At 45.6% G+C, this 21,703-nt stretch overlaps 3 protein-coding genes across 5 annotated transcripts in view; 1 reads left to right on the top strand and 2 right to left on the bottom strand.

Annotated features, from left to right (window-relative positions):
• Positions 1-285: 285 nt before the first annotated feature.
• LOC134094602 (vacuolar protein sorting-associated protein 72 homolog) lies at positions 286-4,220 on the bottom strand. The gene is made up of 6 exons (XM_062548193.1): positions 3,732-4,220; positions 3,491-3,643; positions 3,206-3,323; positions 2,370-2,546; positions 1,374-1,518; positions 286-1,119 (listed from the first exon to the last, which is right to left on the bottom strand). Exons 1-6 carry the CDS (start codon positions 3,846-3,848, stop codon positions 666-668), a joined length of 1,164 nt encoding a protein of 387 aa, XP_062404177.1. The 5' UTR covers positions 3,849-4,220; the 3' UTR covers positions 286-665.
• Positions 4,221-4,461: 241 nt separating this feature from the next.
• On the top strand, positions 4,462-7,066 carry c10h11orf58 (chromosome 10 C11orf58 homolog). Its single transcript, XM_062546468.1, has 5 exons — positions 4,462-4,638; positions 5,298-5,378; positions 5,549-5,609; positions 6,168-6,277; positions 6,689-7,066. Exons 1-5 carry the CDS (start codon positions 4,582-4,584, stop codon positions 6,905-6,907), a joined length of 528 nt encoding a protein of 175 aa, XP_062402452.1. The 5' UTR covers positions 4,462-4,581; the 3' UTR covers positions 6,908-7,066.
• A 427-nt stretch (positions 7,067-7,493) lies between these two features.
• Positions 7,494-21,703, bottom strand: part of plekha7a (pleckstrin homology domain containing, family A member 7a) — a 77,215-nt gene continuing 63,005 nt past the window's right edge. For 2 of the 3 annotated variants that reach the window (XM_062546465.1, XM_062546467.1), the window contains 18 exons: positions 20,996-21,380; positions 20,448-20,639; positions 20,228-20,311; positions 17,880-17,933; positions 16,254-16,322; positions 15,525-15,605; positions 14,998-15,147; positions 14,537-14,638; positions 14,258-14,366; positions 13,957-14,114; positions 13,420-13,605; positions 12,896-12,986; positions 12,330-12,424; positions 11,920-12,141; positions 9,322-9,546; positions 9,011-9,138; positions 8,381-8,499; positions 7,494-8,065 (listed from right to left, as the gene is read on the bottom strand). In XM_062546465.1, the coding sequence (XP_062402449.1) occupies positions 8,043-8,065; positions 8,381-8,499; positions 9,011-9,138; positions 9,322-9,546; positions 11,920-12,141; positions 12,330-12,424; positions 12,896-12,986; positions 13,420-13,605; positions 13,957-14,114; positions 14,258-14,366; positions 14,537-14,638; positions 14,998-15,147; positions 15,525-15,605; positions 16,254-16,322; positions 17,880-17,933; positions 20,228-20,311; positions 20,448-20,639; positions 20,996-21,380 (2,473 nt within the window). In that variant the 3' untranslated portion in view covers positions 7,494-8,042. The remainder of the gene's footprint in view (positions 8,066-8,380; positions 8,500-9,010; positions 9,139-9,321; positions 9,547-11,919; positions 12,142-12,329; positions 12,425-12,895; positions 12,987-13,419; positions 13,606-13,956; positions 14,115-14,257; positions 14,367-14,536; positions 14,639-14,997; positions 15,148-15,524; positions 15,606-16,253; positions 16,323-17,879; positions 17,934-20,227; positions 20,312-20,447; positions 20,640-20,995; positions 21,381-21,703) is intronic. The other variant, XM_062546466.1, reaches the window with a different exon arrangement.

Genomic DNA, 21,703 nt, shown 5'->3' with positions numbered 1-21,703 from the left:
GGGAGCTCAGCAAAACGCCTCTGGTGGAGCATGGCGGAACTACAAGGGTCTGGCGAGAGTCAGACACTGCCACTACCCATAATACCAACTTAATTAATGAATGCTGAACTGATACGTCTATAGACGCCATTTCTTCTTGTGTCCGAAAGATTAGTCATCATTTTGAATTCTGTGCGGGGTATAGGAGATTTTGGCCTTCCAAGAATGTTGAAATTGTACAGAGCTTCTTATAATACAGGTATTCCAGAGATTCCTCTTTTTAGAAGTGTGCAACGGTACACAATGAGAGAGCAAGAAATATTTATTCGATACCACAAAATACTGTTCCAAAACTGCTTACAAAAGAAGGTACAAAGTTTTAGCAGGGTTACCAAGACTTGCAGAGCAATTGCATCATTCACTATAAACTAGTAAGAAAAAAATCTTGTGTTGTTTTCTGTTTTCTGTTTGATTCATTTTTGTTTTCTGACTCAAAACAATGACAGATTTCACTGAGAGCAAATATCAAAATGTCAGAAGTCCCTCCATCATCATTAAGACCTCTCATAGTTTTCCTGTAATGTTCTCACAAATGTGTCGTATCAACAGCAGTGAAAGACATCTGAGCACTTGAAATCTAAACAGATCAAAGTCCAAACACCATAAGCCAAAATCTGTCCACCCTGTTACATGGCGACCACTGTTTGTTTAACAAGCGTCTTCTGGCACATGCCCTTTGACGCTGCAGCAGCCGAAGCAGCAGATGCGTCTCCTGCACCACCGCTTGAGCCAGTTCCGCCCGTCCCTGCCACGTCTGGGGCAGGGAAGCCATGGGCAGCCACGTACTTGCGGTAGGCTTCCCTGATGATGCGGAAGGCTCGGGCGTTGGCGTAGGGGATGTCTGTGACGGGGTCGCGGTACAGCGCTGGCTTGTGCGTCACTGGACACACCTCCTGCACCGGGAGCTGGGGGGCGGGGCCCCTCGTTGTCGCTGGAAATGCTGTCGCCATGGCGTCATCGTCGCTGAAGGTGATGTAGGTCCGCGAGCACAGTCCTGTTGCCCCCGACGGACCCTGGGAGGCTGAGGAGGAGGAAGCAGGAGCTGAGGAGGAAGAAGCTTGAGGAGCGTCCTGATCCAACCTGTGGGAGGAAGCACAGATGAGCTAGGTTAAGTGTCATGTCAGTGTCCAACTCCAGTACAAATTAAGGAAAACATTTTCTCTAATACTTTAAATGTTGCTTACCAGCCAAAATTACAACTTAAACAGGCAGGTGGATGAGAGTGTAATAGGGGTTTTAGTAACCAGTGTGTGGGGGTAAAAGGCTGTACCTCAGAGCAAACTTGTCACTGAGCTTTTTTACTTAATCCACGTGGTTATGAGAAATGTACATACCCTTCTACGTCTACATTCTCTTCCTTGAGCAGTGAGTCGGAGAGAAGGGGCATGAGGACTGAATGGTAGCGGATGGTGGGCCCATCAAAGCGTCGCTTCTTGTGAACTTGCTTCTTTTTATCAGCCTCAAGACGTTCATAGTTCTCTGTGAAACCAGGAAAACAGACTGAGCAAACTCTACAGAGATAGTCGCATCACAACCCCTATGCCCTTTCCTGTGCAAGTCTTCATTTGGACCTCTCAAATGTTATAGTCAGTCCTAATCCTTGATAAGGTAAATGATTAACTGTACTGTAGGCTTATGCTACATATGCCTCCAGTTTAGTCTAGTACAGAGCATCAAGTTGTCTGAACTTGTACTATGGCCTACGTCCTCTGTCTCCTCGGTAGAAGAAGCCTGAGAGAGGAGAAAGATATATGCCCAATCCCAATGTCCGGACTCACGGACTTTGGTGCGCGTTCTCGCAAAATTCGTAAGGGCTTAGGGCCATCCCAATGTCGAATTACAACGCTTAAGTACACACTTACCGAGCCCTATCCGTGAGTCTGCATCGGTGCAGACTTAACCTAAGGGAATTACCCACAGTTCAAAGTGTTGTGACATTTACCGCGGAGATCATAGAAAAATCCGGAAATGACAAAGGTAAACAACAGCACGACATACACGTGCATGGTGCAAATTTTAGCAACGTCTTTGTTAGTAAACATGGCCAAGGTACATGTGATCTCGTGAAGTGCTGTCCCAATCCCAAAATACCTATCTGAGTCCATGTGGCCTCACACACTCATTCACTTAGTGCCTGAGATCAATTAAGTCTTTGAGTCCTCAGTCCTTAGTCTTTAGGGCTGACATTGGGATTGGGCCATACTGTAGGCCTACAGAGTTGACTTATTTTGGTGGATCATTTCAGTCGCCTTTCAGTCTCTCTGACCCTGGAATGTTAATGCCCAGGGTGTGCAACAGAACAAGTTCATATCTACATTTCTCCTTCTTACCAAGCGATCTCAGATTGACCTCTGCTGTGATCTTTGCTTCTGCCAAAAGCTCATCCTGGGTGAGTGGTCGATCATGGTGGGCCCCACGACGTCTTCTAGGGGCCTCTTGTCGTAACTGCAGCCGCAGGTTGGTTTTGCGGGTGTGCTCGCTGGTCGACTGACGTACTGACTTACGAACTGTGGAGGGAGATCACAAGGATGTCAGCAAAAGGACGGCTAGTACACAGGGTCAGAATGAATGGATATCATATTTCAGTCATGTTTTCATATGATATCAGTAAATCTGGCAGGTATCATGGTTATGTCTAGGCTGGGTGAACCCTGCCTGATCTGCTGGCGATTTGGATTTTGCCCTGCATCTCAGGCTGGAAGCCTGCACATCTATCTCTCCTGCTTCCTGTCCACATCTTCTGGGTCCAATCACAGCTTACCACAACTAGCTTATCCAAAAGATGCACCCGCTAGTTTGATTGGTTGAAGGACCACCCAAAAGCATACAGAGTCGTTTGAACTATGCCTCTTGTGCAGTAGAAATAACGCGCTGACTCCCCAGACTAATGTTCAATCTCAAAAGATTGAATTTAGTATAGTGATAGCCAGACTAGGTTATGTCAGTACTCTCTGCTGGAAATAGAGCAGCCAAGTTAATACAGTTCCCTATACCTACATAGTTCTCCTGGCTCACTTTGGCTCTGTCTTTGCTTGGGAAAAGTCAGTACAGAAACAGGCGAAATAGGTCAATGTTAACCATGTAGTTCTCTTGTGGCAGACAACGATGTTTTTTTTCCACACTGAAGAGCAGAATAGAGGTCAGCGGGCCTGACCAACCTACTTACTTTCTGCAAAGTCCTGGAAGACCTGAGCTGTGCGTTTCTGTGGGGCCTTCACTCGTTCAGTTTTCTTCTGTTCAATTGATGGCTTCTTTGGCTTGGGTTTGGCCACTTTAACTGGTTCCTGATAAGATAACGAATAGTATGGAACAACAACTGACTAGTGCGTGTTATCACGCAAATACACGGTATGTGTTATTGCTGTGCTGCATGTGTTTACACCGTGTCTGTGTATTGCAACACGTCGGCGATAAATGTCCATGAGTGGCTGACCAACTGTTTGGTCCTCACCTTATAAGCTTTGGTAACAACCCGACTCTTTCTGCGGGGGGCGTCCTCCTCTTGATCACTGTCCGGCTCATCCCCTTCATCGATATCGAAGTCACTGTCCACTTCATCTTCAGTGTCCGAATGATCTCCTTTGTACTCGTCATCGCCTGATTCCTTAATTTAAAACCAGAGTGGGTCAAGACTAGAGATCATCAAAAGAGTACATTATCAAACAATGCCCACGATTAAATACATTTCTTACGTCGTTAAATCCACCATATGTTGTTTTGTAGAAGTCGTCCTCTTCCTCAGCATCCAGTAACTTGGACATACGATTGCCCGCTGTTTTTCGCTGCTCTCGACTTGATGCCAAAGTCATGTTTGCAGTCCAGTTTAAGGCTACAAGAAAACCAACTGAATAAAACAGCTCCTAGTTGTCGTTTGTTATAGCTGATACTGTACTTCTAACAGAGGCTGTTAGAAGCACCGTTTTAGTTAATCTACCAATCTGAATTGAACTAGCAATAGCTCACAGCGTTATGGAAGCTAGCTATTCTTAGCCAGTTTTACTGTCATCTAAAAACTCGATGAGTGGGCGCGATTGTTTTTGAAATTTTAAGCTATTACGTTTTAGACAGAAGGCAATTAAGTTGCCGTATGGAAATTCAATTAACAAAATGAACGTATACAAAATCCAAACGTCTACAAAAACGTTTGCTTGTGTACCATATTGTGTACTAGCAATTGTGCAGGTTGCACTTCCGGGTTAGCTGTGTGTCAAAATAATGGTCTAATAAATTCTTGTCAATTTCACCACAACAGTGCCTAAAACAGGGCACACATACATGCATTTATTACATGGCATGAGACAAAAAAACAAATATGTTAATCTCCTTGGAAAATCAGAGACTTGTTCCTCTAAAACAAGACTTTTATTTGGATAAACTTTTCTTCAACTTGCGGCTGAACCGGAAGAATCTAATGTTGTAAATTGTACTGTGCCCATCACAACAAATCTGAGAGGACCCAATGAAATAACGTTAGCAGCTTTCTGTTAGACGGGGGAAATTGTCATGTTCAGATTATTCTAGAGTGGATTCACCCAGGAAAAAATGAGTTTTTCACAAGATCGACAAGGGACAAAGAGACCTGCATCCTCTGATGATGATGTGAGTGAGCCCTTCTAGATTGGGCAACATTGCGAGCAACGTTAATGTTATTTGCTAACGTTAGCTAGCTTGCAGGCTACGTAGTGCTCAGCTACTTTACCCACTTATCTAGTAGCCTTACTTTCTATGGGCGTACAGTATGTGGGGTTGGTGGATAATGTTATGATGAAAGTGTGCTGGTGGATAGCAGGCAGGTGATTGTTGACATTAATTCAACGCCAATTCAGCAGCTTGTAATCGCCCATATCCATATGTCATCCTCCATTGTGAATCTAATTTGCGTTCTCGTTGAGCTTTTGCCCCGATCCTGGTCTGTTAATGCCTACATTACTTTCAGAAATAGAAGATTACGTGCAGTGGACTCGAGTTTAGGATAGGTGTTAGCAGTTAATCTATTGCTCCCAATCCTCAACATATTTTCAATGTGGATGTCTGAAAGGTCACTTCAATAACCTCACGATCCTCAAGACTCATCTGTAGTTTTGTGATGAGTCTGCACAGAAATAGAATAATGCGGTGAAGACAAGCGGAAAGGTGCTTCTGACAGACTAGTAGTCCAAGTAATCCAAACTGCCCTCATCAGGTCACAAGAATGTTGAAAAGCCAAGCCACGTTTTTCCACACAGGTTTGTTTACAATTGTAGTGTTTATCCATTCAGGCAGGGGGAAGCTGGGCAGCTGCAGACCTAGGCACCAATGAGAGGAAACAGAAGTTCTTGCGACTGATGGGTGCTGGGAAGGTCAGTCTGTGTGAAGTGTGTGTGTGCCTTTTCCCACAAATGACACAATACACATAAATCCCCATAATGTCGGTTAACCCTGGTATTGTTCCAAGCAGTACTTTTACTTTGATTTATGTTACAGTTGGTGAGAGTTTGTAATGACTTTGCCCTTTGTATTTCCATTTAAGAAAGAACACACTGGACGACTCGTCATTGGAGATCACAGGTCTACGTCTCACATCCGCTCTGGTGAGCAGAAGATATGATGAAGCTGTAGCCTATGTGTTAACATATTAATTGTGTTGTGATTTCTCAACCATAACCCCTGTAATATATTGCGATATTATAAGAAACGTGTTAAAATGTTGCTTTGGTGTTCAGCTAAAAGTGAAACATAGAGCAACATATTTAAAGTGTCTGCACTGTCCATATATTAAACCTTTCATCAGTTCAGCACATGACATTTACCGTTTGCACAAATGGTAACACTGTCTTTTATCAGAAAATGTTTCCCAGTAAATAACAGAAGCAAATAATGAAGTAAATAGCAGCTTCCCCCCAGAAATTACGTATTTTAAGGTATACATTCTGTAAAGTAATACATGAGGGCATACAATACTTTGACAAACGAGTAATATCATTTTCAGTATGCCGTCACCCTACCTGGTAGTCCATCTCGCCTCAATATTGTCAATATCTTGTGCAGACCTAGAATCTAACCTACAGGAAATGTCTTATGCCTTCCAAAAAGAGTGTCTCAAGCAGACATTTTATGTCCTTATAGTGTTTCACTCCTGCCTGTGTTAGGGAACGAAGATAAGAAGATGAACTCGGAGCTGGAACAACAGTATCAGCAGGGTCTGGACGGAGTGCTGTCAGGACGGAATCGCAGGCACTGCGGCTTAGGATTCAGTGAGGTGTGTGTGTGTGTGTGGTCAACTACTTGTATTCCGCTTCGTGTAAACGGTCATGTTAGTGTTACTAGAATTTGTTTTACATTTTAGTTTGAGACCCTATGGGGTTATGCTGTGATGTAATGCTTTGGCTACTGCCTACAAGCTTATAGATATACATTTATATACTCAGCAAGCACTTGTATCCAAAGCTACGTACAATACTTTCATATGAATGTGTTTGCTCCCTTGGACCTATGACCTTGGTGTTTGTGGCAACTTCTAGTTCCAGTTCCAGTACAGTAAGACATGTTTATGTTCATCTGCAGCAAGACATGTTTCTGTTCATCTTTAAGTTAACGTTCATCTGCAGGAAGAGATGTTTATGTTTTTCTGCTTCCGTTCCCATTACTCTTTCCCTCCTGGTGTCCACAGCCTGACCCTCCTCCAGAGGAGCCGAGTCCTGCCGAGACGGAGAAGCCCAGCAGCCCCACGCCCTCCACAGAGCCCTCAGAGCCGCCGGAGCCCAGGGAAGAGAGTCCCCCTCCCTCCTCCTCGGAGAGCAGCCAGGAGGAGTCGGAGGACGACGGAGACGCCAAGAAAAACGACGACAAGAAAAACAGCTTCAAAATGACATTTGTCAAGTCATCCTAAAGCAGAGAGTGAGAGTGAGGTTTTTTTCATGTGAAATAACTGACTTTCAATTGTGTTTAATGTCTCCTTAGATGTCCATTATGGTTTGTTTGTAAAAAATTATTTTGTTTTGTTTGACTTTTTTTAAAACGGCATTCATAAAGTTGAAGGGTACGGAAATTTGTTGTCTGCTCTGTGTGATTATATTGTCTTCCCTTCATGAGTGTTGTGTCCCAGCGCCCCCCCTCCCCAGGCCTACTTGAGTCACAGATGCAGACAGCAGACTGAATGCTCTCAAAGAGTTCCTAAGTCTCTGTAAGAGCTCATTATGGGGAATTGGTCATTGTTGAACGCCATCACTGTGTTATCAATAAAATTCTAGCAGCTGTCTGCTAATCAGGTTCTCCTCAGAGAAGTGCCTCAGATAACCTTATTACACGTCTTTCCCCATGTTCTTTGCTTCATGAACTACTTCAAAACATTACTGACATTTCTTTACAAATAATTTATCCAGCATTTAAAATCATTGTTCATTGCTATATTATGGGGATGTCTATGTGATTGCCTACTGTATTTGAGGAACACTTATCAGACAAAAACAAAACCATACAATATTAACATTTAATTCATGTGACTCATTTTCAAACTTTTAAAACAAAATCTCATTTAGCAGCAAAATTAAAAATACTCAGAATTTGACCAAACTGCAATACACACAGTGCATGTTTTTGTCAGAGTCAACCATAGTCATACGTCATAGTGTATAAAAAGATAATTATTACAGTTTTTCTCCATTGCTTCCACAAAGATATTGATACTATGAACAGAAAATACAGTATTTGTCAAAATAAGAAGACTATTCTCTTGCAAAGTTGGATTCAAATATTGGAGTGTTTGATTTTGTTGGAGATATCAAACAAGTACAAGTTACAAGTGCAAAACAAACCAGGTATTATGCCATATTAGAAACAAGGCAAAGCATGTGTATCTGGCTCAAACACGGATTAAAATAAATGTACAAAACATTGTGGTCTAACACAAAGCACTTGTGGGCCATAAATAGGAGACATCATTTTCAGTGAAGCGTTAAATATTTTATATTGATTGCAAATGGAAAGACTTGAATCCAGGCGAGCAGGCCATTGCACATTGCCGCTCATTGTCCAAGGTAGGCTCTGGCTGAAAGCACAAACACAGGACATCATATTTCAGAAGGGTTGAATATGTAATCTCGCTACTACTCATGAGATGCCCTACAACATCACTACTTTCATTGTATTAGTGTGCCAACAGGAGTTCATCTCAAAGATGTGGGACAACTTCTTCTTAATAGAGAAGAGGCATGTAGAGGCATGATAACTACTGTATGTTAGGGTTCTGAATAGATAAAGGATAAAGAGGTTTTTCTTCTAAAATCCTACAACAAAAAAAGAATACTCAGGCAGAGGACATAAACATACCGATGAAACCTTGTGTGTTAATAGTGACGCTCACCTGCAGCGGCCTGCTTGATCTTGATCGATGCCTCAGATGCCAAGGCACGCGGAATACCCACAATCCTCTCCCTCTGCTGCAGGGCGGAGTCCAGCTCTGCAGTGTCCACTGTCTGACCACTGAAATGAAGGATTCGGTGCTTAGTTGGTCACTAATACTGGAGTAGTTACAACAGATGGCTGTTGTTATAACTCTTTTCTCCAGCATTTGTAAATTGTAAATCTGACAGTATTTCATGAACTGAACTGCACCCCGGGTTTGTTGCCAAATAAAACCCCCATCAACATAATTAACCTGACACTGAAATAATCCCTGTACTGGTCAGGCCTGGTTCAGTCTTTTGAGATTAAACATTAGTCTGGGTAGTCAGCGCTGTATTTCTACTGCACAAGAGGCATGATCAATGGGCATAGTTCAAATGAATTTGTATGCTTGGATAGTCTTTCAACCAATCAGACCAACGATCCGGGTGTGCCTGGTGTATCAGCCAGTTTGTGATTGGTTCCACCAAAAGTGGAACGGAAGCAGGAGAGATAAATGTGCAGGTTTCCAGCCTGAGCTGCAGGGCGAAACCCAATCGCCGGCCGATCGGGCTGGGTTTACCCTGTCTAGGTCAGGCCAGGAGCTTGCCTTGATTTGGCGAGGAGATTCTTGATCTTCTCCGCTTTAAGGTCGCGAGCCTCCATCTCCTCAGAGGTCAGGCTCTCCTCCAGGTCCACATAGCGTCTGGGGATTGGCACCTTCTGTGGAGTAGCCAGCTGGAAACAGACAACAGATCAGATAGAGGTTTCATCCACTGACTTCAATTTTAACCAGAAAACTTCAGCTTCAAGAACTTTGTTTTGATAAAAAAAAAAAAAGAATCAATATTCTTGACTGTGAAGAGTTTCTTTAGATGTTAAAGCAAAATAAAGGGCAGCGGTGTGTGTTTTTTTTTATACCTCTCTGCTGATATCAAACTCAAAGTCCACAGGTTCGAGATCTTGTTCTCTCTGCTCTCTCATGGGCACAGCAAACGCTGTAAGCCACTCCCCATCATTGCTCACGGCTTCTGATTGGCTGGGCCCATTCAGGCTTTCACTGCCCCTCCCTCCAGCAGTCCACTGCTCCTCTCTGGGTACTGTTCTCTCCAGCAGCTGTGAATCCAAATCCTGCTCCTTATTTTGCTATGGAGAGTAACATGGCAGTTATCACCTAGACAGACCTCTGGCTCCCTTCTTGTATGGAACAGGGGGAATAAAGGAGGTGCAGAAAATGTATAGTTCTGGAACTTTTGCTTGTTCAGTTTACTGATGCAAATAATGTGACTTTATATGAAGTAGAACAAATGCATAAGATGTAGAGGATAGTATAGGACATGAAAATGTATGTCACAAATTGACCCAGTTTGTAATATACCGTGGAAAGACAAAGCCATGCATGAAATCCCAGCACCCCAGAATCACACCTGCGATATGTGTGTCAGACTCAGAGAGAGAGAGAGAGTGTGTATTTGAACATTCCACATCCCAGCAGGCAGTGGTTTAATCAAAATGCTAGCACAGGCATAACTGCTAAACAGATAAATCTATATGGTAGGAACAAACTACATTTCCAACATGCTAATTTTCCATTTGACCACAAAACAGACACATAACACTTAAATAACTTCATCTGGACTCATTGGTATTGTTTATTCAGTGCTAAAGTGCAAACCTACAGTATCTACATCTGAGGGAGATAAGAGAGGGGGTTGGTCAGCTGTTGTTCAGTTCAGGTCAAATGGTACTGGTTGGTAAACGTAGAGGACACTTTGGATAAGACACAGACAGTTGCTCAGTGCACGCTCACAGGTACAGTAATTACATTTATTACACAAGCACCAGGTAAGTCCTATGTTTTCACTGTGCATCAATCAACAGGTACACTGAAGTTTAACTGTATTGACTTGAGCAGTCACTATGTCATTATGCAGTAACTGTAGTAAAGATACTTGATGTACAGTGGATCTATCCCCTTTTTAACGTCCCTCCCCAGCCCCTTACTGTCAGACTCAGCATGAAATATAAGGCCTTGAAAAAGCTAGTTAAATGGAAACGTCTTGATTGAATGAGTAGAAAGCTGGAAAACAAAATGCATAAGAAACACACTCTCCAAGCAAGTAAAAATGTGTGAGATCACACTCCACTCTGGCAGTCACAAGGATGAAGTAGCGTTCCCAAACATAACTGTGCTGGACTTCATAACAAAGTGATGTATGGGGTTGTTAGGTTAGATAAGGGATTATTGTCAACCACAGCATACTGTTTAGTCACACATTCCCAGAGGGAACCACACCTCTAACAATCTCGCATGTCTGAGCTCAAGTCTCCAGCCCCTTTCAACCTGATACTTCTTTGGCTATTGCCACCCAGTGCAGTCACACAGAGATCATAGCTTTTAATAGGCAAATATGTTCAGTATTTTACAGCAGCCACTGTCAGCCAACATTTTCATCATTCTGTTGTGCTATGCTGTTCATGATGGCTGACAGAACGCAATCTCACATTCTTAAGTCTTCCACTCCAACAATATTATTAATCTTCTTAAATTATTTTAAATTCTCCATGCCCTGCTTGTATCTTAACCACCTTGAGAGAGCAATCTCATATCTTCACGCTCACATCATAATCTCATTGTCACGCAAACACAAACACACACACACACACACACACACACACACACACTCACACTCACACGCACACACACACACACCTTAATCTTCACACAGCTTTTAAACCCAGTCTATGAGATGCCAGATAGCAGCTGACTGTAGACACCAATCTGCCCCTGAAGGCAGGGATCTTATCCATGATTCACACGAAAAGGCACTTAACTGATCTGATCATTGAGAAGATTGCAAAGGTAAACGCATGTGTATCAAATGATTGCTCAGGCTTGATTTTCTGTTGGGCATGCAGTAATGAGAGGTTTTGATCAGGTTGTTTCTCATGGTAGAAACTCTTTTTTAAAGAAAAGCAACAAATCAATCTAATCTGGAGGTGGATAAAGCCAGGTAAACATTTCCCCATTCCATATCAAATATTAACAAAAATAGAGATTTACAAATGTTACTACAAAAAATATTTGAAATGATTCCATAAGTTAATGTGCATAATTAACATCACTGCAATGTACATTTACAAAAATTAGTTCCACTTTGAGAGGAAATTAGTTCCTTGAGCGAGAGGAAGGAGGAGAAGCGCAGGAACCCTCTTCTTCCCACCGAAGTACATTCAGAAGTCTTGTGTGAGTGAGAAAGTAAGTGTTGCCTCTCCGTAGCAGAGTAGCTTAAGCAAGATCAGCACCCCATGGCCAGTTCCCAAAGTGCAGAAATGTCACCAATCCTCCCTGCTATAGCTTGGCTTAAGTTTAGCTTAGCTTGTCTCACTAACTGGGCTAACTGTTGGTTACACATTGGGGAGTTTTGTTGGTGTTAGCATGTTAGCATAAGGTTAGCTGGCGGCGTCTTGGTGACGTTGCGTCCTGTGCCTGCCGGGGTAGGGGATAGGGTAACGTACTGAGGCGGGGTCAGAGGTCGAGGGTCGGGAGGTGGTCGTGGAGACGCTGGAGTGGCGCTCGCCCTGGCTGAGGTTGCGTTTGCGCTCCCGCACCAGCGCCCTCTGGTGGCGCTTCATCCGCTCCAGCTGCTCCTCGGCGCTCATGCGCCCGCGCGGCTGAGGCTGCTCGGCCTGCTGGGAGTCGGAGCCGTACAGCCTCTCCAAGGCACTCTTCGGTCTCTCCTGAGAGAGGCGACGGACACAAGGAGAGAGGTGGAGAGAGGGAGAGAATAAGGGAGACAAAGAAAGCCAGGACAACTTTGCTGTGACTTTCAGGAACAGAGCCGGGTAAGTACAGTGGTGGTAGTGGCACTACAATTAATGTGGGCTCCTGCCTTGGGACAGGACAGTGCTGCAGAGAGATGACCTACCTGTAAACCTCCTCGGAAGTCACTGCCTTTCCTCATCGTGACAAATGAGGACACATGGCCCGTTTGGTATATCCTGGAGGACGAACCAGATAGACCTGTGGAAGAGGAAGAGGAAGATGAAGAGGGGAGGAAGAGGAAGAGGGGAGAAAGACAGAAGAGGACAGAAAAAGAATGATACTGTTCTAATTCCATGGAAACAGGTCACAAGGACAACACCAAAATATCTGAATGGAGAAATCCTTGAAAGGAATGCAATCCTGACGATCACTCTTAGCTCAAGCTCAATCCCTCAAAGTCTTTTACATCAATTCACAAATATTCACAGACTTCACTGCACAGTCAGACAAGCGACCTTGGGTTTAAGAAAGGCACTACATAAATTAAACATATTATTATTTTATTAGTAGGCCTATGGCCAAGATATTTTTATATTATTATATTGTTATAGCCAATTATGGCATTGTTGAGGCATGTTCTTAGGTATGATACCATGCCAACAACTCCACTTCACCATGGCATGACATAGCAGATGTTGCTGGTCAAAGTGGCATATTTCCCTATACTACCTTTGTTTGGCAGCGTCTGGAAACTGCCCTCAGCACGCCCCTGGCCATTTCCTGCCAGCTCAGGCTCACTGAGGTACGATCGCAACTCCACCTGCACACAGGAGCACACAACGTAAGCCTAGCGGGAAAAACAACCAGGCTACAGATATCAGCAGACCAGCATGTAAATGCGGGGAGATACTTTAACAATCTTTACTTCCTAACTAGAGAGATAATTAATCGCCAAAACCATTTACATTTAGATAGTCTTTTAAAAGATTGTACAACAAAGGTGGTGGGTTACAGCCAACTGCTTCGCCTCTAGGACTTCTCTAGTATGTGCACTACACCAGATACCTTTACACCACAAGTAAGCTCAAGTCAAGTCAATCATCTTTCCTTTGAACTGTTAAATCTGAACTAAATCTTACACTATTTGAGTGTAAATATTCCATCTGAGGTGCTCAACAGTAACCCTGCGTCCAACTCCCCGTATGAGAACTATGTTACTCAGTGTTCAATGCATGTAGGCCTGGGCTCCTGACCTTGCTGTCTACGGTGTAGTGGCCCTCTCGGTCGCGCCTCCTCCCGTCCGACTGGCGTTTGAGGCCTCGGACCGACATGTGCCTGATGACGGCTGCCTCCTTGGGGAGCGGGGGAACGGCCGGTGGCATGTCCTCGCCGTCATACAGGAGGGGCAGCGGGGGGCGGGGAGGGGGTGCATCCTCCACCTAAACACAATCAGCACAAACAACATGACCTCTCCCCCAAGGTTCACCATTTAACAATCATAACTCTATAACTCACCTCTACATTATAACTCACCTCTTTAATTAAAACCATAAGCCTAATTTCTCTGTGTTTTTTAATCACTTTTGAGTTAGACTATAATAAAATGATGTGTTGGCTTTAATATCTAAGATTTCTTTGAGATATGATGGAGTTGTTATGGCAGTGCTAAAATATGCAAATATGATAAAAACTACAAGAAATATCGTTTTATTCCCCAGGTACTTTTAAATTGGCTCTGTTTTCAGTGTTTTTGGAGCGGATTCATGTGTGTGTGGGTGTATACTACTTACCCACGTTGGCACTGAAGTGTGTGTTGGGGGTGGCTGCCACTGGATGGGGGGGTTCTCTGTGAGGAGAGGGCTGCTCCGCGACGACCTCTCTCCCAGAGCAGGGGTCATACACCGAGAAGGCACGCTAGACTCAGGCACAGATGGGGCAAGTTTCCGCTCTGAATGCGCGCACACACACACACACACACACACACACACACACATATTACATGCCTTTTCGCTGGCTGTATAAAAATAGGCATACAGGTGGCAGGTATCCACTAGGTGCTGCTTAATGAGCGCAAGGTGACAGCTTCGTTACCTGGGTTCTGCACTGAGTTGATGGTGATTTTATAGTTGGCTTTGTTGGTGCTTAAACCTGCCATGACATCTTCAATCCTCCACAGTTCTCTCTTCATTTGAGCTTTCTCCTGTTGTATGGGCAGCATTATTTATATATCAAAAAAATACAGGGCAAAGAAAAAGCCTCTTTGAGTAAATGTCACAAACACATTTATCCACCCACCAAGCCCTCAATCTTTCTGTCTGTCTATCTCTGTCTACATAAACACACACACACACATGCTGAAACACTGCATACCTGTGGGTCGGTGCAGAGCTCCATCTGGCCCTGAAGTGCTTCTCTTAGTTGGAGCACACACTGTTCTTGCCTGCAGTACTCCAGCCAGGAGCGCTCCATCTCCTACGCGCCAAACAGAAGCACAAGCACTTCAATACAAGTCACACACAACACGCAACGCTCTAGGACAACAATAACTCTCCATGCAGTCTAATGTCCTATTCTACAGTACAGACATATACTGTATAACTTCATTTACTGTAACTCTAAATAGTGTCATCATTACTGTAAAAGTATGTGTGGGTGTTCTCACATGCGTGGGTGCTTTACATGTGTAAGTGAGTGTGTGCTACAAACGTGTCTGCCTGTGTGAGTGTGTCTGTGTGCACACACGTGTGTGAGTGTGTGTGTGTGCGTGAGTGTGTGAGTGAGTGAGTGAGTGTGTGTGTGTGTGTGTGTGTGTGTGTGTGTGTGTCCTCTACCGTGGAGACCCAGGATATCTCTGCGCGGATGTGCACCACGTCCTCCTGCAGCAGTCTCTGCTGGCAGGCGATCTTGTCGGCGTGGGCCGGCTGGTCCTGGTACAGCTCCATCTGCTGGTGGGACACGTCCAGCACCGACTCCAGCTTATCCTGACACACAGAACACACACGACCATCATACTCACATAGAGGAGCACGTGTGTGTGTGTGTGGGACACATCCAGCACCGACTCTTATCCGTGTGTCAGCTCATCCTGACACACGGAACACACATGAACATCACACTCACATAGAGGAGCTCCACAAGACACTCAGAGGTTTTTTTTTAATCAAAACATCCATTATTAATTACACTACGTACTACAGTGAGAAGTGGAGGATGCTATCTTTATCCTGACAATGCCACATGGTGTATTCAACACTTTGGTACATTATAGCGTATTTACCATACTGTAAAAAATAGGTATTTACTCTATAGTGACGTCAACTTAGTATGCCAGTTCAGTGGGCCATGTCCTCCACCTTACCTTGTCCTCTTTGAGGGCACTGATCTTGGCTTGCAGCTCCTGGAGGATTTTGTCTTGCTCACACAGTCTGCTGAGTTGAACCTGCAGGGGGAGCCAAAGAGCTGTGTGAGAGAGGCAGGAGAAGCAACACAGCCACTGCTCACAGCTCACGTTTGTCCTCCTAGTCCCACATCAACCAACTAAACTAAGCAAATTATAAATCTCGCTGAAGCACACGCCTTTGAAAGTGTATATATTTATGTTTGAGATAAAAAGCTTATTTTCCATCCTATCATATAACACATATCATTGGATGTTACAGGAGCAAAGCAACATGAACATGAAATCAAACACTGTATCTCTCTAGCGCTAGTTCTAAACTGTAAGCTACTGTGTTTTATTTCTCTTAACAGCACACTTGAAGTGTGGAGCTCATAGACCCTGTAGGAGCTCTGTGAGGAATTCTCCCAACAGCAGGCGGCCCGGCTCACAGATGTGTCCACGGTTTGAAAACATTCAGAGCAGAGCAAGCGGTAGGGAACAGGCGCTAGTGACTCACTTAGAACAAGCAAGGATGTCATGTTGGTTTTGAAACCTGAGGTTACCTTTTCAATGAAATAAACCTAGGGCAAGTTCAGATGTTGCATTACCATGTGAATATGCCCCCGACACTGAATGAAAATGGACTTTTCAGACGCTGATTGAATGCATGTGACTGGAATAATGAAGGGGAGTGCCATTGTGACTTACATCCATGTCGCTCTCGGCGACCTTCACCGGCTTCCCAGTCCGCCCCGTCAGCGTGTCTGGGGCAATCACCTGCGAGGAAGTCACTTCACGTTAGAGAGCCCTGTATCAGTGCTGCCAAGCCAGACGTCAAGACATGTTCAACTGTCTTCTATCAAGGCACTAGTCTACAGGAGATAGTCAACTATGTCACAACAAATACAAAAACGTGTAGGTAAAGATCTACTACCACTGCAAATGTAAAGACTGGAGTGTGTCAGACAACTCCATCTCAGTGTATTTGGCTAATGCCGGCTGAGCTAAGAGCTACGACAAGAAGCACAATATGTAATCAATGCTGTACAGAGGACATAGTAAACTATCACATCATGAGAAAGGAGCTAGCGCCTTTCCACACGCATACGTGACAATGCGCTGCATGACTGCATGATTCTACAGGACAATGTGAACAATGCAGTTTACTTGCTCATCAAGCTACAAGTGATCAGTTTAAAGAAACCCTGTGGGGTGTAAATGTCAAACAGAAAAAGAATCGCTGTAGCAAAGACGTTATAATATCTCAGTATTATAATAAGCAGGAAGATGGTGCTTTGTCGTCCTAATGGAGGCCAAATTAAATGTGATATGAGGAGAGCATATTTCCATGCTGCTGTTTGTGATCTCATTTCAATTCCAGTGTCGCCAAGGTGCTTCATCACCCCTTCAGAGGGGCCGTGGGGGGACACGTCCCCCATGCACCGGCTCCACCTGACCGACCAATCAACCGACCACACACAGCCTGCAAACCAATCACGCACAGTCACACAGACCAATCACGCACAGTCACTGTGGCATCACAATGGTATGCACAAATAAGGCAGAGGGGGGAGTCACAGGGGCAGGGGTCGGAGAGGGTGGCAGGCCGGCGGCCAATCAACACGCAGCTACGCACATGGCGATGAGGGGCATGGTGATAAGCCATGCTGAGAGGGAGGAGGGAGGGGTGAGGGGTGGAGGGGGAGGGTTTGAGGGGCGCGGGGGGGCGGGGCGACGTCTGGGGTGCTAGCCGGCAGGTGTGCTTACGTTCCAGTGGAGGCCGAGGCCTCGTGCAGTGCAGTTCTGTAACAGACTGTGCACCGTAAGGATCAACGGCTCTATGCTTTTCATCTGTGCCAAGCAGAGAGAGGTCCGGAGGGGAGAGTAGGGGGATGGTCAAGAATAATAATAATAATAATAATGATGATAATAATAATAATAATAATAATAATAACAACATAAGAGCAGAATGACCAGTCTGCATCATCTGTGCCTGCTGCACTACACCAAGGGCTACTTGAACAGTCCAGTTTACGTTAAAGTGACCTGTGAGGTAAGCTCATGATTACAGACAGCACAGTTACTCTCCATTGACCCCTCACACTATTATGGGATGTGAAATGTGACTAGGTCACTGAGCTGCTGAGAGCACATGTTAAAAAACCTGAAACCTGAGAAGGGGAAGAGTTACAGTTGGGACAGAAGAGCAGAAGAAGAAGAAGAGGAAGAGGAAGAGGAAGAGGGGATGAAAGGAAGGAAAGGAAGGAGAAGAGGTTAGGTGGAGAAGAGACTGGGACAGGTGCAGAACACATGCGCGGGATCGCAGGGTCCCACCTTTAGGTCCAGGTACTCCAGGTCTTTCTTCAGCTGCACATAAGTGTCATCCACCTTCAGACAAACAAACACAACACTGCATGTTAGCTTTCATAGCATACACACATGCACAAACACACCGCTCTTCAGAGAAACCTCGGGTAGTCTCCAGTTTTCACATTATATGCTTATCTCTTTAATAGGAAAAAACAGAATGTAACATAATTATCATAGACATAAAAGTTGCACCTTAAAAGAGTGAGCACCCGATTTATAATGCTAAATGGCTATCATATAGAAAGAAGAGCCGTGTGAAACCTGACTGTAATGCTTCCTCTCTTATAAATGCAGATCAGACTTCATGCAGCTCACAACATGCGTGCATTCAAATGATTTCATGGAGGTTTGGAAACATAAGAATGAGTGTAGGACAAACATGATAGTACAGTGTGTAGTCTTATATCCATAGCTGTGACTATAATGCGTATGTAAAGGGACAATCGAGTTAATGATTGCATTTCCCTCTCATGATACGTGGAATGTTCATCTGAAGTCTGTGAAATAGATAGATAGATATCAAGAAATTCAAGAAAATTTCACCGGGATAACTTTCTCCTACTTGCAATTGGTCAATTTGAATGCACCCATGGTTGACCGTCCAAGTTACTGTTTTCTCTTGGGGTGTGCAAAGCGTATTATGCTCAGCTAACACGGCAAAGCTTGTGAGTGAGATGAACCAGGCACATTCTCTAACAAATATCACATCTGTAGCTCAGAGAGAGAGAGAGAGAGAGAGAGAGAGGGAGAGAGAGGGAGAGAGAGAGAGAGAGCACACTTCTCAGTTAGTGGTTGGATGTAAACTTCGTAGATCAGGCACACATCATGATGGAACGCTAGGGCAGGGAATTTAACATCCACTCGTTAAACAAACGAACAAACAATAACCAATGCAGCTTAGCAACGGTGTTGATGAGAGACCGTGACATGATGCGGTTAGGGCAGCATGACTGAAGACACGCTACCACGACGATGAAGCCCATGGATGCAGGAGCCAGCCATCATTCTGAGAATGGACAACCAAGCCAGGGGTGTGTCCAACACAGGCATCATGGCGGTTGTAGACGGTGACACACACACACACACACACACACTCAAACACACAAACACACAGACACACACACACAGGCACACAAACACACACACACACACACACACACACATGCACACACATGCATGCACACACACACACACACACACACACACACACACACACACACACACACACACACACACACACACACACACACACACACACACACACACACAACACACATACACACACAAACACACACACACATACACACACACACATACACACACACAGCCATACAGACACACACACACAGGCACAGACGGGCGTCCCTGGAGGCCCTGACCTGCGCTTTGCGTGTGGGGGGTGCAGGGTCTGGGGCGCAGACGTGGGCGCGGGCATGGCTGCCCAGATGGCAGCGATCCAGGAGGGCATGGGTGTTGCTGCGGACCCCTGACATCAGGGCCTGGTGGCGACGCAGCTGGATGAGCAGCAGGGTCAGCTCCTCTGGCTGGCGGAGGACACGAGTGCACTGGGGGTCAAGCTTGGCACAGGGCGGCAAGAGTTGGAATGGTTGGAGAGTGGACAACAGGTATGGGGGCATGTAGGCTTTGGGGAGTTGGGGTATGACGTGAACATTGGCTTGGATGAGAGGAACATGGTGGTTTATATGGGTACGGGCATGGAGGGCATACATTTGGGGCCCATGATAATATGGGTGTTCCATAAGGTTGGCATTTGGGGATGGGGAGAGTTAAGAGGTTGGCAGACATTTGGTGGTGTGGACATCGGAAAAACAAATACGGTATACGACAACAATGTGGGAGCGAGAATGGGAAGGACAGAGAAACAAACCAAGAGCTCTGACGAGGTCCACAGTGGCAGAGACATGACAGGAGATGACTTCCCTGAGTCAACCAGAACATCAGGGAAAGAATGACAATATGGCGTTTGAATTCAGAACAGAGTAAAGGAGGCAGATCAAATCTGATTACCCACATCTGCACATATTCCCATTGACCATTCAATGAATTTCAAGTTAACCAGAAGATGAAAGCCAAGGCTGCATCCAAGTTATTCTGGTCCTAAATACATGTTTATGACCAAACAGAATGTACTGTACTGAAGTCTGCTTCCTGACAGGGACACCAGTCTACAGCTGTTCCACACATCTGGCTGCTGGCTGAATGGGGGATTAGATTGCGGTGTGGCTGAGAGGCAGACAGCAGAGAGAGGTGTCACAACGCTATCATCGCTCTTGGCTGGCAGAGCCGCTTACCGTCTTCCCGTAGAGACTCGGCGCGCTGACTGTGTGGGTTATGTAACCTGACGGAGGCATGGAGCGTCTGTCCACAGTCGCCGACTGGAACAAACAAACAAAAAAGCGAAACGAGTAAACAAACACACCTGTCACAACACTCCCCCTTATTCCCATAAGTCACGCTTCATCCTCCATTAGTGGCGCGTCGCGTGGCAGGTGTTTGATGTGGAGCCGGCACCTTGTGTGTGTGTTGTCGCCGTGGCGATGCAGACGGGGGCACCTCCACCACCGGCCTCTGGTCCAGCGGCTGGACGGTGACGCGGTTGGCAGGGGTGTGCGGTCGCCGGGGCGACGACTGTCTGGTTCGCGGTGGCCCGGGAGGGGGGATGTCAGCCATGGTTGGGGGCACAGGGATGGACCTGGGCTTGTCCTGGAGGACGCAGCACTTCCAATTACACACGTGTAACACATGTGCTACACACACACACACAATAACACATGTGTAACACGCGTTACACACACACACACACACACACACACACACACACACACACACCACACACACATACACACGCCACACCACACACACACACACACACACACACACACACACACACACATACACACACACACACACACACACACACACACATATTACACACACACACACACACACACACACACACACACACACACCACACACACATACACACCACACACACACACACACACACACACACACACACACACACACACACACACACACACACACACCCCAAAACACACCTTCTTTTGGGATGCGGAGTAGCCCAGTCGTGGGCCGGGGTAGTCTGGGCTGGGGTTGTAGAGGGGGGCGGTGGGGCTGGCGTGCCTGTAGCGCTGCCGCTGCTGCCACTCGTACAGCTGCCACACGGTCTTGTCCTTGCCGGCCGTCGGCGGGTGGCCGTGCGTCAGCTGGAAGTGACTGACCCGGTCCTGCGCGTACTTGTAGTCGCTGGGCAGCCGCTGGCGCTGGCTGGGCGGGGTCTTGGGCAGGGTCTGGTAGGACTGCGCCTGGTTGGGCGGGTACGGCTGGCGAGGGTTGCTGTGGTACGACTGGGGGGCGTTGGAGTGGTAGACCTCCACCACTGTGCTGACAGGCTGGGTGGACTTTGGCCGTCGCGTCAGAGTCCTGCAGGAGGAATTGGATAGGTGGAGTAGAACAAGAAATCTGGGTCAGATTCTTCACATTTATAAAGTCATATTGTTCATTACATTCATAACATATAGCATACTGTAGCTATCACAATGTGTGTATGTTTTTAAAAGTAGTTGGTGGTTGTTGGTGATTGTGGTTGTATTTGTGTCTGTAGAGAGAGTATGTCTCTCTCTCTCTATGTGTGTGAGCGTGTGTGTGTGTGTGTCTGTGTGTCAAAGCCATCTGTCTAGAATCAGATTTGTGCCTTGTTTTTGTATGTCTGTGAATTGAAGATGCAACACCATCTATCGAATCTC

Source organism: Sardina pilchardus, chromosome 10 (assembly GCF_963854185.1).
Source record: "Sardina pilchardus chromosome 10, fSarPil1.1, whole genome shotgun sequence".
Lineage (NCBI taxonomy): Eukaryota > Metazoa > Chordata > Actinopteri > Clupeiformes > Clupeidae > Sardina > Sardina pilchardus.
Note: the sequence above shows the minus strand (reverse complement) of the source record. Positions and strands in the feature narration are given on the sequence as shown.

Bases quoted from the DNA above. Each gene is read 5' to 3' on its own strand.
- LOC134094602 (XM_062548193.1), bottom strand. From the start codon at position 3,848: ATGACTTTGGCATCAAGTCGAGAGCAGCGAAAAACAGCGGGCAATCGT. The intron at 2,547-3,205 runs GTAAGTAGGTTG...CTCCCTCCACAG, and splicing joins CTTCCAGGACTTTGCAGAAA to TTCGTAAGTCAGTACGTCAG. The intron at 1,120-1,373 runs GTATGTACATTT...TTCCTCCCACAG, and splicing joins GAGAATGTAGACGTAGAAGG to GTTGGATCAGGACGCTCCTC.
- c10h11orf58 (XM_062546468.1), top strand. From the start codon at position 4,582: ATGAGTTTTTCACAAGATCGACAAGGGACAAAGAGACCTGCATCCTCT. The intron at 4,639-5,297 runs GTGAGTGAGCCC...TTATCCATTCAG, and splicing joins CTGCATCCTCTGATGATGAT to GCAGGGGGAAGCTGGGCAGC. The intron at 5,610-6,167 runs GTGAGCAGAAGA...TGCCTGTGTTAG, and splicing joins TACGTCTCACATCCGCTCTG to GGAACGAAGATAAGAAGATG.